General features: G+C 46.6%; 1 protein-coding gene across 1 annotated transcript in view; it reads left to right on the forward strand.

The window, feature by feature from the left end:
- The first annotated feature begins 6,145 nt into the window (after window positions 1-6,145).
- The window catches only part of LOC126548330 (cationic amino acid transporter 4-like), a 146,680-nt gene continuing 136,986 nt past the window's right edge, over window positions 6,146-15,839 (forward strand). Inside the window, exon 1 of the mRNA XM_050196508.3 lies at window positions 6,146-7,127. Coding sequence (XP_050052465.1) covers window positions 7,119-7,127 — 9 coding nt within the window. The 5' untranslated portion in view covers window positions 6,146-7,118. The remainder of the gene's footprint in view (window positions 7,128-15,839) is intronic.

Here is a 15,839-nt window from a genome sequence, read left to right on the forward strand (position 1 = left end):
AGCAAAATAACTGTGCGTGCGGACCGTGGCGAAGTGGGCTGGGCGGCCGCGGCTCTAGGCATCGGTTTCACTGTACGTCCGCATCTTTGACGGTGCCACACGGAAACGAAGTGCCGTCATCCCTGATAAGCGATAGGCTTATCACTCACAGATCCGCGTTTGTGATAAGTACTCCCGCAGAGTTGTGCTGGAAGTGACTCACTTCTCTGTATTGTGGACGGAATTTGAAATGAGTTTTGCGTTTAGACTTATCACGCAGGCATTATTGTGGAGTACTCTTTGCATCAACGAATGAGGACTGAAAAGTGTACGCCTGTTAGATCACTCGGTTGACGGCCTGGGTAGACGTCAACTCTACTCTGAGTTGCGCCGTCGTTACCTTTATCAGTTTGTTATTATCGCTACTATTTATTGTCACAGGATTGTAAACAATGCTCCCATCGGGGAGCTGAAACCTCTTTCGACTGAATACATTTGACCGCAGTCAGCGCTGCACGTATTACTCACTGTGATCTTCCTCGACCAGATGGGATTCCATCAGACACTCGACTTCATCGCCATTATTAATGTTTTGTATAATTTTTCTTTCTCCTAGACGAAATAGAGAAATGGAGTAACCGAAGTGCTTTCCACCTCAGTCTCCCCAAATCGTCCTATGTAAAATAGAAACAAAATAGAGAGAGAACAATATGTGGTGCAGAGGTGTAAACCCGTGAGGCGATAATGGGGTTTTAAGTCCATGATAAGCTCCACTTGTACACTAACGACTTTCTTGCGCGCTTCGCTTGCAGGTCGTACCAAACCGGAATTTCGAAAAAAAAAATGAAGCTGCCATCTCGTTTTTGAAATGCAAGAGTCAACACAGAAAATTCAACAACAAACGCTTCGCAAGAATTCTAGACCCAACTATTCGCTGATGCTTCACTTGGTTTTCCGCCGTACCTATTTTAATCTAGATTCGCTTGATGCCCTTTCGCCGCAACTGCACCTGCCCTGCATAGCTGTCATTCTTGCCACCGGCGATATACACTGGCATGGGCTTCCACGGCGTGAGATGGCGAGCAGCTGGAAAGTGCGACCGAGACTGGTGAAAGCTTGAAAGATAGCGCAAGGGACTTGTGCTACCAAGCATAGCTCCTCGCGCAAGTGCGTCGTGCGTATGCGAGCGCACATAAAGAAAGCAGCCGTGGTTCTCTACACGTGTCCCGAGCTAGCTGAACAACGTTAGACCTCTATGGACATGAGTGCCTGCCGTAAGTCGACGGTGAATCGATCGAAGTAGCATCATTTCAGTGTGCTCCACGGTATTCCCTTGCAGGCACCAAGTTGACTGATTCGGTTTGTAAATCGCTTCGGAGTGTTTGCTTTCAGGACTACTCGAACAATAACTTTCGTGTGTGCGCGTGTATTAGTGTTTTGTGGCACAGTGGACATGGAAGGAAGGAAGGAAGGAAGGAAGGAAGGAAGGAAGGAAGGAAGAGGGGGAAAGACAGGGAGGTTAGCCAGTACATAGACCAGCTGGCTAACCTGTGCTGGGATAAGGGGAAAAAGAATGAAGGAATAGAGAACGACACACGGGAGAAAAAGAAAGGAAGAATAAAAAAAACTCAACATCGGCACGATGTAGCCCACGGCACTTCTCATAGTCTATCACTCATTCAATTTCTCCTCAAGAAGCGCAAGAACGCGTTGAACGCCTTCTTTGCTCACTATAGTCTCGACCAGTCTCCGAAGGTTTTCGCTTACGCCATAGGCCCATTGTATAGTCAGTCCAATGCAATTGGGAGTTCTTTTCTAGGGCGCACTGAATCGATAAAGTTCACAAAGGAGATGCGCACTCCCCTCCTCGAAGTCACAGTTGTCGCAGAGTTGGCGGCCATTCCCTGCATGCGAAATGAATAGGCTTTTACGAAGGCCACGCCAAGCTGCAAAAACTCACAGAAGCGCTTCTTCAGCTCGTGACATCTCTGGCGAAAGACGGAGCTGTAGATTCGGATCCAAAGTATGAGACGAGTGTTTGTAAATTTTGTCGTGTTCCACCGTGGTGGTGGTGGGTTGTAGCTGCAGGCGAGTTTAGCCCGGAGATCGAGGCCGGCAACTGCTCCTCCTGAGTTTGTATTTTTCACTGTCACTGGGGTATTCACCATCTGTCGAACATTTCAGTGTCTCTTAGAAATTCTACAAGAAGGCATAAATCTTACTTGCGGTTAAGCAGATCCTTCCAGACACACAAGGTGTTGAAGTGACACATGTGGGAGGACTTTCTTTTGTAAGGTCTCAAGCATAGCGTCCCAGTGTACTCGATGTTCGGTTATTTTAGGTTAGGTGGGCGGATGAGATAACAAGTCTGCAGGGACAACATCGCCACAATTAGTACATGACCGGGGTAGTTGTAGAAGTATGTGAGAGGCCTTTGCCCTGCAGTGGGCGTAACCAGGCTGATGATGATGATGATGATGATTCTCTCTCTATAAATCCGTTTACGAATCGTAGGTGCGCGGCGAATATTCGTGATTGGTACTTATACCGATGTGGGACTTTTTCACAAAAAGAAGTTGGCAAATGCACCGGTTATTTAATTTACTTATTTATTAAAATACTTTCCAAGTCTGAAGACATTACAGAAAGGAGTGGTATACATGAACGATGTATTTAACAACATTAATATTAATGTAAGCAACATTACATTAATATAAGCAACAATAAATATTTGACAAATCGTGTTGTTTACGGCTGTTTTCAAACTAGCATTGTCCGGAATAGTGGCGATAGAAGCAGACGGCTGCTCCGAATCCAGATTTGTCCTTGGAATAAACTGATCCTGGTACAACTTTGTTCGACATGACGGTACACCAACTTTAAGTTTGTGATCACAATGGGATGACACGTATGACGGACGCGCTATAAGTTGTTCATTTAGAGTGGTGTTGAAATTGTAGATTTTATGAAAAAGACACAGACGTGCACTTTTACGACGGGATGAGAGTTCATGTAGACTGAGGGTAAGTTTCATAGACGCAGCACTGGCATAACGAGAATAATTAGACAATATAAAACGAGAAGCATGATTTTCAACACATTCAATAAGTTGTATTAGAAGTACGGTATACTGAGAATTAGAGTAGTATCAGCAGATTGAGAAGGCTCCCATATTGCCGAAGCAAACGCTAGACTAGAGCGAAAAAGTGTTTTCCAGAGGGTTAGTTTAAGTTCACTCGGTACAGTATTAAAGTGATGGCGTAGGTGTCCTGGTGCACAATTGGCATTGTTAACCATGTATTCATTGTGTACGCTCAATGTAAGGTAACTGGTGATGTAAAGCCCAAGATACTTGTAAAGGTCAACAGGCTCCAGTGGTACCACAGATGAAATAAGGAAGCACGTTAGTACTGGTGTAAATACTTGCATAGATTTACATTTGTTAGCATTTACATTCATACGCCAGTTATTACACCACGAAGAAATTCTGTCAAGGTCACTGTCAAGTCATCAGGGCTACTGATTTTGTGGTGGGTTACATAATCGTCTGCAAATAATTTAATATAAGAAAACTGAACATCGTCGGGTCAGTCATTAATAACTATAAGAAAGAGCAAGGTCCCAAGTACAGACCCCTGTGGAACGCCAGACGTTGTAGGCGCACAAAAGGAAGGATTGTTAGTGACTACGTACCGTTGTTACGATCGGCCTGCAGGAGTACTGCTCTGCAAACCCATCTCAGCCCACTGCAGTTGTTTCGATCGACCCACGGGGGTGGCATCCTTCAAAGAACCGACGACGACGACAGCGCTAACCGACCATGAACTTCGTTCGGAGAACTGGAGAACTCGGCAGCGTTAATCCACCAAGCACCTCCTTCGGAGAGTCGGCGACGCCAGCAGGGCTGGCCACGTTTGGCGGACCGTGAAGTGTTGGTTGATTTTCCGCGGCCTTCATGGTCTATTTGCAGCAAGAGAGCTTCCCTAACAAAGGGTGTTTTGTGGTGAGTTTCCTCGGGCCCCAGGATTCGTCACAGTCTGCTGACACTCGTGGCGACTACCGGGGAAGTCAGCTCTGGAATTAAGAGGCGCCGGTTGGGGTCAGGCGTGACAATCTGGCTACGAGGACCGCTCAACTCGGTGGGTTCTGGGAATCCGAAGTACGTATGCGAGTGTGCTTCGTGCTGGGTGCTTGGAGCTCGTGTGCTGTATGCTTCGTCTTTCGGGCTACATTTGGGAGTCATGCTAGACTTGTGAAATGTATCTCATGTTTTAATGTGATTATGTAAATAAATCCTGTACTTCTAGTTCTCGATACGAGCAAGTACCTCCCTACAACCACGTCCCAAGGGTGGGTGAGTTGGACGACGGCATGGGCCAGCTACCACATAGTTCATGCTCGACTACAAACCTTACAACTGGATGCCAGCGGTGAGATCGTCTTACAACTCTGACACCATGAACGACCTTGCAGAAAACTTTAATCAAAGAAAGAACATTTTGGTCAAGGTGTACCTCAATAAGCGTTAGAAAAAGTAAATGATCTTCTCAAGCGCATCCGAAATACGAGAAAGCTTATTGAACCGTTGAGCTGTCAAATTATATCGTGTATAACCTACACCGATTTCTGGATTGTTTATGTGAGTTCTCATCTCAAAATGGGGTCCTTAGAGAGATTTGTGAAGGTCTCTGGGCACCCCTTCTCCCACCACAGCTTTGGTCAAATAGTCAAGCACCCACCACTGCTGTCATTTTAGAATCGTCATTGAAGAATTCAACGGACCCAGGCGCTATCTCCTCTCCCCTCCTGCCCTTTGACTTTTCGATCCCGAACCCTTAAGGGGGTCCGCCCAACCCGCGAAAAAACTTTCTGCTTAGGCAAATCGAGATCAGCACAAATAGGTTTATCTTTGCCGTGTTCACGCGAGCTAAAAGGCGTGGTATTCCGTCAGTTTTATACGAACCTAGGTTAAAAGCAAATACGGAAACATAGCTAACAATGCCTTGAAACTGACCCGTATATTAGGAAGCTCCGGCATTCACGAGCTGCCGTTTTCTTTCGTGAATATGCACGAAACCTGCCTTCGGCCATAAAGGAACGACGAGGCATTACAAGGCAGGCTGAGGACAGCAATGAACAACTCTTCAGATATGCTTCCTTTTCTCCAAGCAAAGGATGCAACGTTCCTCAGTGAAGTGCCGCCGCTGTGGCTCCCGGAGAAGTTGGTATCGGACCTCCCTGGTTTTGAGTTGTCGGGTTCTGTTTGACAGCCTTAGTTTCCACGCACAGAAAGGGAATTATTCGTTAATCACATTCTGCTAAGCATTCGCGAGCTCCATACAGGAGCAGAGTGTGGCTTTGGCCTCTCTGCTTAACGCGTAGAGTGCAACATTAAAGCAAGAGTGTCGGGGAACATTACCAAAAAGCTTCAATAGGAGAGGTCCGCGGCCATGCGAAACAGCGTGGAAGGCGCAGCTGTTGGCGTTTTGGCTCGAGTGTCAGGGAGACTTACACAAGCTGCATATCAGCGCCCTTCCTCGTACACCCATTTAATGTTCTCTCACTATCTGAGGGACGTCGCTAGGGCAACACAGCCGACCGAGCATGTCACAGCTGTTCACAGAGCGAGCGCAGAGTTCAGTCAACGTTTATCTGTGATTCGCATTTATAAACGAGTTGCAAGCATGCCCGAGTAAGCGCTACGAAAACGTCTGGCAGCTGAGGCAGCACATCAGAGGCGAAAAATTCAAGGTGGGAGTAGGCGCGAAGCACTTGTGGTGACGTCCTGCACTCACGTGTCAACCACTCTTCACTTACTCCCTCATCATCCACTCACTCACTCAGCCAATTATATAACCATTCCCTCAGTTAACCAGTCACTGAGTCGCTTAATCACTCACTCCCTCAATTCTATATAGATGCTAGTGCACAGGCTTGATGTCACATGCCTTGTTCTTTCACACACTAACTCACTCGCAAGCCAACCCGTTCGCGGACCCTTAGTCACTTACGGGTTTAGTAGACCCCCCTCTCTCTCTCTCTTTCTCTCTCTCTCTCTCTCTCTGTCTGTCTCTCTCTCTCACTCTCATTGACTTGCACGCTGTCTCTTGAACTAGTTCGTCCGTCAATCAACCAATCAATAAATCAACCCTATCCATGCGATACTTGAGCGACCGCAGCTTTCGGAGATGCAGCTTTTTCACTCATCTAGCCCACTTTACATACATGTCACAACGCTTGTAACGACGTCAGGCACCTTCCCCGGCGAAGCGATTCGGTCTTTTTCAAGAGTTCGACGTCGCGGCGCCATTAATTTCTTCCCGAACGTCAAATGTGCCTCGACGTGCACCCCGTAGGCCCGCAGTCAGCGTGACGGGAACGCCAGCGAACAACCCGCGCGAGCGCGTGCGAACCACAGAGAGGGCAAATCCAGTCGCAATGGAGTGCCGCGCGACTCCGGCGCAGCTGTTGCCGCGCACGATTTATTTGTTTTTATTTTTTATTTTCGGACCAAAACGCTATAGTTGCGTGCTCGAGAAACGTGAGTGTGCGGGCGTGCATTTCTTTCTCTCTTTCGTTCTTTCTTTCTTTTTTTTTGTCTATATATCCAAAGCTCGTGAGGTTCGTTCGGCGAAGTGGCACGAACGACCGATCGGCCGCGCGCACACAAGCTGCTGCCGCCGCTGCCGCCGTGTAGCTGCGGTGCGCCACGTTATACCCTATAGTACTTCCGCGCGGAGCCTTTGCAAAGGCACTGCGTTAGCCCCACAGGCTATCCATCCTCCGCCTTCTTGCGTCGTGCGTCGAGCTGGGCCGGCGTGACGATACGGGCGTATGCCTAACCGCAGCCCAACCGGCCCGGACCCTTTGACGAAGAAAAAGAGCCCCACGACGTGGCCAGGTGCGACGACGTCGTTCGCCGAAAAGCGCCACTGCCGCCGCCGCCGCCGCCGCAGCCGCAGCCAGTCGCCACGCCGCAGAAGCTGGAACGCCAGAGTTTGCTGCGTACATCGCTGTCGTCATCGAAGGCGCTTCCGCGGGCAACGGGTCAGTATCAGTCCGTCGAGGTGGCCCGCGAGACGAGTCCTGGCCGCACCGAGCGTAACGGAAGCAGCTCCGCGTCCGGTTCCTCTTTGACGATGCGGCAGGTGAGTAAGAAACTATGGGCGAACTTGATTCCAGCGAGTACGCTGACGCGACATTTGCGACTCGTCCTATGTTGCGCTCTAAACAAACGTCAAAGCGCTGTCAACCCCAGAAGGAATTGTTGCAAGCTTCCGAGCAATCTAAGTAGTTTGCTCTTATACCTGTTTGCATGTGAACCAGTTTCGGTACTTAGGCTAGACACACTGGCTCCATGTGCCGTTCCCGTGATCGGTGCGGCTGGTACCAGCGACAGCTGCCACAAGGAACACGCGCCGTATTCTTGTTTATTCGTTCATTAGGAACGTCCGCACACATAGCCTATACGGCTGACGCGGCCAGTAAATTTTGCTCAGTGATCGGGACGCTACGATAATGGCGACGAGACCGGGTCCAGCGTTCCAGAACCGCCGACTATATAGTATCTAATAAAGATATCTTCGAAGCGTTTTCCGGGCATTTCTAATTTGCTTATGTGTCATCCTCATACGTGCAAGAGACACGTGGTACACTTTCTATAACTTTGAAACTATATGTCAGTGTAGTACTCCTTTCGTCAGTAAATTAAGAAGGAGCAGGGGGACCCTTGTTCAGAATGAAAAGTAAGGGTGGGCATCTACTGTCGCGTACACCATACAATTGTATGTAACGGCCACCATACATAAAGCCGCATGTTTACAAACAAACATGCATAATAACAGGCGAAAGGGAGCAGACGACTCTAACGTTGACAGTTCCATACACTTTGACAAAGGCTGGTCCACCAGCCGCAACGTCAGTCAAATATACTGTGCTTATTGAACGTACGTCGTACTCTTCTTATTCATTATATATATATATATATATATATATATATATATGTGCGTGTGTGCGTGTGTGTGTGTGTGTGTGCGTGTGTGTGTGTGTGCGTGTGTGTGCGTGTGTGTGTGTGTGTGTGTGTGTGTGCGTGTGCGTGTGTGTGTGCGTGTGCGTGTGCGTGTGTGTGTGTGTGTGTGTGTGTGCGTGTGTGTGTGTGTGTGTGTGTGTGTGTGTGTGTGTGTGTGTGTGTGTGTGTGTGTGTGTGTGTGTGTGTGTGTGTGTGTGTGTGTGTGTGGTTTGTCAATGTATGGCACAAACTTCGACCGCAGTTCCGGCGCATCTTCACGACGTAACGCTCTTCATTCCTTTATAATAGTGTATAGCTGCCACGGGCACCTAAAGCATTCCGCGCTATACGAACATTGCGATCAGAAGACCCACGCTTTCATGATGGTTCCGCCGCAGAAGCTGTGATTGTGTGACTCGGTCTTCTGCTGGCTTGCTGCAACACTTGCGTGGCGGAATTACGTCATCACAGACCCTTGCACGAGGAACCGGGTGTGAATCGTAACGCGCCTCGATAGAGGCACCTTCGCCAAGCCCCACTGGAAAGATCTATTACACGTGACGACGACGATGATTATTATTATTGGCACCCCCTTTGAACAGGGGCGGCTACAAATAGCCACCTAGCTAGCCTGCTTCATCTAATCAGGTTTTATTACATCTACAACAGTCTGCAATTTAGCCTGGTTCTTCTTGATCTTTTATTTTCTTGATTGAAGCCTCTACCGCTGTATTGTACAGTTACAGTTACCTGTACATTTAATGACTCTCCTTTTATCAATCTCTTCCCTTCTTTTCTTTTTAACCAATACTCTAAAACGTCTGTAGCTTGTCTCTACTGCTAACCGCTTAATAATCTTCCATTTGCTTTGAATTCCAGCGCTTCTGAGGGGTCGACGTTTCGTACGGATCTTGCTGGAAGTTGTAAAGCGCCGTCTAGGGAGCGTTCTGATAGTCAAGGATCCAAGAAAACTCTTCCAGTCAGGCAGCATTTAAAAAAAAAATCACAAAGGCTTATGTGCACGGAGTCAGAAGTTCATACATTTCGGAACCCATGCGGGTTCTTCGAACCTTGAAATATTTGACTGAGTCAGTAACCAGAAGCCCGTTCGGGCCCTTCATCTAGTAGGGAGCGTTCTGCCGCAAGAATTTGATTTCATATTGGTGCATCAATATCGGGAATAATAGAAACTAAGATATCGCGAACGGCTGCTGCCTGCACGAGGCGAGCTTCGCTGCCAACAATGACAACACAAACTCTCGTTGCCTCAATCGACGTCCGCAAGCGACCTTCCTTCCGTACCTGCGCCCTGCCGCGTAACCGCAGCCGTCACGTGGCTGTCACGTGGCTCGTTACGGCTCACCCTTCCTCACCGTTTGCTCCTGCAGAGGCTATACGTCACAGAGATCCCAAGGCCAAGTTTTTGTTCGTTGAAATGCTACCGCATTCGAAAGCCTTGCGATAAGGCCCCATCAAGGTCCTTTGAACACAATAACCCGCTTGGGGCGCCCACATGTCGTCGGGCAAGCAAAATCTACAGGATCGGGTCATGTTATACAAACAACACCGGCGGCTCAGTTTGATGCTATTGCATTGAATGAACATTTACTGCAATGAAGAGAGATACAATATAATCGAATCATTGCAAATCAATAGCATGATGAGTTGATGACATCCTAATGATGTCGCCGTACTCGGGTGCCGCTCCCGGCCGCTTATAGAGGTGGTTGCGCCACAAGAATTTATTTATAAATTCCGTCATCAATAACGTTTTTTTTTTCTCAATCGAGTAGACTGTTTCTGCGAAAGTCTCACGCTTTGGATAGAATGCCTTATTGCTGACTCACAAGTTTAACAGTCGGCTTTAGAATCTACAACAGCATGCGATAGCCCCGCACAAAACCATGGAGATGCCGGAGGTCGTGTACGACAGGATAAGGTTAAGATTGCTCACATTAATTATCTAAAATTATGCAAGCGCGTTTCCTCGATGGGATGTCAGGCTGGCCATGCCGCTAAATAGCTATCGTATAGCCAGGTAAATCCCCCCTTCAAGCTTTCCCGACTTTGGTCTCCGAGATGAGTGTCATTCGCAGAGCATGGCCTCCATCGGCCCAGTCTGCTGATAAAGTGTCACAATTTATCAAACATTATTGAAGATTCTGATCATTATTGACAAGGCGGTGACTGAAAGCGCTTATTTTTTTTTTTTTTATTTTTACCGTGTACAGTTGACGTGATAAGTTTACGGGATGCTCAATTCTGAGAGAAAGCAAAATACCTGCAGCCACACAGCTGTGATTTGACTTGGTACCTCTACTAGGGTATGCGCAAACAACGTATCCTTGCATTGTTTTACTATAGCCGCAAGCAAAAAAAAAAAAAAAAGCATGGGCCAAAATCTGAGTTTCTCGTGGAACCTGCGTTCCACAATCTTTTCACTCTGAGTGTACGTTTGATTATTTGCCTAACTTCCATTCGTAAGTTCAGATAGATTTAGCTATACAATCTTGGAAAAGTTTCTGTCATTTGAAATGTATCTCTACAGAGCTTATCGCACGAGAAAAAGAAAAAAAAAACGACAACAAGGGCGCGGCGCGGTACTCTTGCCAAAACCACTTGATATTGATCAACGAAGCTGCTAGTGTGAATAGACCTCTTCTTCCAGAAAAAGAAGCAGATGAAAGAAAGAATGAATTAAGGAAGGAAAGAAAGAAATGAAGAAATGCTGGACATTTAACATTAGCGAATGCGGCTAACCAATGGTAATGATCCCTTAGAAACGAAAAGCTTTATGAATTCGGCCCCAGAACATTCGTGAACTAAGCCTCAGTTTCGCTATTGCATCATGTGGCCTAAACTGGAAGATGATGAAGGTATAAATAGTGAATCTTTTTAATTATCTGGTGGTTATTATAATTTCACATTCATGAAAGGTCCCCCTTTTTTTTTCAGAAATTCACCTGAAAAGGAGGAAAAGCGCTATCTGCCAAGGGTGATTTCTAAGGGAAGTTCGATCCGAAAAGAAAAGAAGAATACAAAGCGTATTTTCTTTTCTCATGGGTCAACTTTTTCAGTTTGAGTTTCAGTTTATTATTCTTTAAATACAATGAATAGTGAGAGACCATATACAGATTAGGGTCCCAAAGTCAAAGACTGCAGCGGCACCCTCGTTTAATAATAACATTGGAGAGACGTATGAAAGCTGAGCAAGCTAGAAACGAATACAATCTAGAAAAATACAACATAGAAAAATTAAACAAACAAAAATAATTGTCAGTGTACAAGCCTATATTGCATAAAAAAATCTAAATATATACGAATGGCAAATGTAGTGTAATGAATGATGTACACTTAGTTATTTATACATGTAAGAAAGCTTAAGGGCGTGATTGAATGCATGAACGGATGAAGATTTAATGGTGTTGGGTAAACCATTCCACAGTGTTATAGCAGCGAATGATGTGAGTTTTCCATAGTTAGAATGAGTCATGGTCAGTAGAATATTGGAGTTACGTGGAAACCTGGTATTATTATTATTGACGAGTACCTGGACTCAGTGAATGCGTATGCTGTTTAATAAGTAATTTATAAAACATAATTATTAGATGATAGTTGAACAAGTTCGTTACATCAAGGATGTTATTTTCACGAAGTAATAGAGTAGCAACCGTGAAAAACCTGCTGTTAGTGATAATGCGCATTGCTTGGTTTTGTGAGTGCTAAATAGACGTGATATGAGTGTATTATGTGGTTTCCCAGGAAACAATGCCATAATTAATGTGACTGTGAACTAAAGCAAAGTATAATACTAATAACGCACCTTTGGACAAATATGCTCGTGCTCCCCCATCAATGGCGTCATTTTCTGTGCAGGCGTTTTGCCTGCGCACAGATAACAATGCCATCGACGGCAGGCCACCAGAGTATAGGTGGTAGTACTTAAGTCAGTGTAAGCCTTTTAAAAAAAGTTAGTTGCGAGTTCAGCGCTGTCCTGTGCCTTCCCTACTTTCTGTCTTTGTTGTCTTGCGCTGCCGCTTGAAGATAAAATGTCGGCTCGTGGGTGCTTCCAAAGCACACATATATACATGGATTAGCGCATGCCATTCAACACATTCTTTGCTCTTCATGATTTTTCTTGGGTGTAACAATTCAGATTGTGCCACTGGCTGTGCGTATACTCTTGGCCTATCCTCCAGAATGGGTATTGTCCTTCATGATGGTAGCAGCACGAATAAAGCGACGCACGGAGTGAAGTAACACAGGACGAGCGCTGCCCCAGAGTTAAGTTTACTGAAACACACACCAATGAATATAAGAGACAGGTGATCGCATGGCAAAACGAGGAAAGCACAACCAGGCCATGTGGATACGGGGCATCTGTTACCGTATCGAGCTATCTAGGTGCATTAACTCCAGCTGAGAAGGCGTAATCGAAGGTTGGTTAAAACACCACGTGCCCTTCCGCTCTGTGTGCATGGGCTGCCTCCGCGACTAATCTAGTGGATACATCAGTATGCTTATACAAAATTGTTGTCTCTTTGAGCAGAGGCTTATATGGGTCCCGTAACTAGGGAACCACCCCAACTGGTGCCTGCGTGCACCACCGATTTATTTCGGGCCCAGCAAATGTTGCTTCATCATCATTACACTTGCATTTTTTGGCAATGCGCAGACACATGTGCATAATCATTCTTGTCCAAGGACAATTCATGCTCCCTAAGTCTTACATTGATGCACCGGCCCGTTTGTCCTATCCACACTCGCCCGCGCTTGAGCGGGAAAGAGTACACCACATTGGTACTGCAACCTACATATTTATTAACATCACTCACTTTGCGCCTTACATTAGAATTACGTTCAGCTCCACTTGCTCGCCTTTCGACCGCCGGAAAAACAGCCCTCAATTTTCCAGGAGCCGCAAAGACAACCTGCACCCCACGACGACCTGCAACGTTCTTGAGGCCATGGGTCAGGCGGTGTGCATAGGGTACAACTATAATCGGTTGGCGCAGGACAGGGGTAATTGGAGATCGCAGGAAGAGGCCATCGTCCTGCAGTGGACATACAACAGAATGATGATGATGATGATGGTGATGATGATGATGATGATATTCTTATTCCTGCTTTTTTGTTTCGGCCTCCTGACTCCTCGAGTTTTTCGTCAATTTCATCGACTTCTCACAAGTGCCTGTTATTAAGCGCTCGTCCTGTGTTTCTTTCGCCCCGTCCGCCGTTTTGTTCGCGCTGTTTTGACACGCATCCCGAATGCGTGTCAACTCGCCCAGCTTTCCACTTTAATGCATTATGGGTATGTCTCACTCTAACACCAGACGTACAGAATGCTTAAATGTAGCTGCATATTTGCCCCGTACTCCATTCGCGTGTACCGCTCCTCACCATTCTTCTCTCGTCAATTATCACGCATCGTCGGCGTGCTCGTCACATCGCTGCGTAACGTTCACACTCCGCGAGATTCGATGCTTGCATTTCGGCATAGCTGGTGAGCGGCGCTACTGCTATAAACGCGAAATTCGCGCGAGATTAAACTCGTGACCCGTTGTGGCAGATAAACATAAATATAACACACAATTTGACAGGTCGCATAGAGTGAAAGTAAACACGCATCGCCGTTAGTAGCGTAACATCTAATTACCCGCTTCGCTGAAGCTTCGCTTTCACATAAGTGCTAACACGTGCATCAAAACTTAAATTTTTTTTGTATTATTTCCTTTTTCGGTTTTAAAATCAACCACGGTACACGTAAACCATCTTGAACCTCGCGCTCCACCCGCTTTGGAGCTACTGCTGAAACACTCCACCAGGTGGCAGTCTTATTGTTCAATTTGCGGCGTTCACCACAGGGGGTGCTCGCCTCTCGTGGCATCGAGGCACCCGAACGATAAGTAGAGAGCCTACATGACTGCCCTCATGGAGAGTAATGAGCATACAGTTAGCTTCATCCGAGAGCCTATATGAAGCAACTCTGATATTGAGTCGGCGAGGTTGGCGTAAAAGAAAAATTTTAATGTCAAGCTGTACGTTCTCGTATGAACTACGGCTTATTCAACGAGCTTATATATATACGTTGCAAAAGGACGGAAATGAACCACATTTTACCAAAGGCAGAGGCGTAGTCACTTCCAGCTGTGAGTGCTAAATTTAATGACAGTTCTACAACAAAAAAAGAAGGAAAAATTGGTAAATTGCACATATACCTTTTTAAGCGACCGATCATTACACGTGTAGAGTTCAGGTGGAGTCCTGTACCATCTGATGCACATTGAAAGAAGTCTGTTGTACATTACCATATCATTAGGAATACTGCAAACTGCATACATTATAGAAAAAAACTTACCCATGTGTCATCTAATACTAGCGAAGTTGTCAGTCTGGCTGCGTTTTTTACTTTATCAGTACATCCGCTTTGCGCGAAAGTTTTCTTCCTTTTTACTTGCGCTGCTATGTATAACGTTCCGTCTTTGTGTTTTTTCGACCCCCTATGTAATGACTGTAATGGACTTTTAAGGTACGTGAACAAAAAAAAAGGGACAACTTCATTCTCCCGGTTTAACGTTTAAAAAAATAACCCTTGGGCTATGAGAGGGGCGGCTGTGGAGGGCTTTGGGTTTACTTTTGACCATCTGGTGTCCTTAGACGTGGACCTAAATCTACGCAGACGAGTCGCAAACCAAATAAATCAATTTCAGAATGTAATTTCTTGCTGTCCCAATGTTGATTGTTTCCTTTTGTAAATACGTTTTGTATGAAGCACTTCTTTCGAAATGTACGGTATCGTAGGCTGCTGTGAGCGATAAGCGGTGGAGAGGAGGAACTGAGGAGCTCGATTTTTGTTAGAGCTATGCGCACGAAGTCACTAGAGAACAAGCCATAATAAGGAGAATCGAATTGACGGTGGACGAAAAGACCACTTGCCACCGGTTGAGAGTCTAACCCACGGCCTGTGGGTCACGCCAGCGATGCTCTACCAATTGAGCAACAACGGCGGCTGTGCCTCGTCGACTTCCTTGGGTATTTGTACATGGAGTGTCATATATTGTCCTCGAAGTGTTAGCTAGTGCCACTCATGAACAGGGCGGCCAATGGGGGACATTTTTTGCAGCGAAAGCTGTATAGCTCTACCTCCCAATGGGTCTATCGCGTCCGTAGGCAAAGCTCGGGAAGGACGCGCCGCATGCGCCGCTGGGTTCCTTGCAGCACCAGCAGACGGCGCTCGCCTCCGCTCATCCGCGGCAGCGGCGGCGCCGGCCGTGCGGGGGAAAGAACAAAGAAGAACCAGAAAGCTGGCCTTCGCGCATAGCATCTGCCGCAAACGTTTCCCGGTAAAAATTACGGTTGCATAAGCTCGAGTTGCCGGGAAGCTGTAACTGTAGCATACGGAGCAGGGAGTGACGCAACTACACATTCGTATCTAAAAGAAGAGCCTTCCTAGCAAGTGATTTGTGTTGTGAGAGTGCTATGGGAAGGCCACGTATAGTGAGGACTCCACGAAGAGAAGAAGCGTGCGTTCCAGGCGCGTCGAATCTGCGGTTAAGTGCATTGCTTTTCTCTCTGGTCCGCTCTTCGTAGATACACGAAGTATATAGCGGTGCAAGCCAAGTCGCAGCCCGTTGAAACGTCTTTGGCTAATAATTAGGTAGAGTGCTTGTGAATGTCGCCATGAGCGCAAACGTACCGCTCTCTCAGCGGGAAAGCCAGCAGTATCGACCCACGCGGAACCCGGAGAGGTAGGGAAACGAAAACGTCCTTTACGAAAGAAAAAAGAAATAAATGAAAGGAAAGTAACAGAAAAAATCAACAGGAAGTATCATAGGAAGGGTCAAGCTGTGCC

Source organism: Dermacentor andersoni, chromosome 3 (genome assembly GCF_023375885.2).
Source record: "Dermacentor andersoni chromosome 3, qqDerAnde1_hic_scaffold, whole genome shotgun sequence".
NCBI lineage: Eukaryota > Metazoa > Arthropoda > Arachnida > Ixodida > Ixodidae > Dermacentor > Dermacentor andersoni.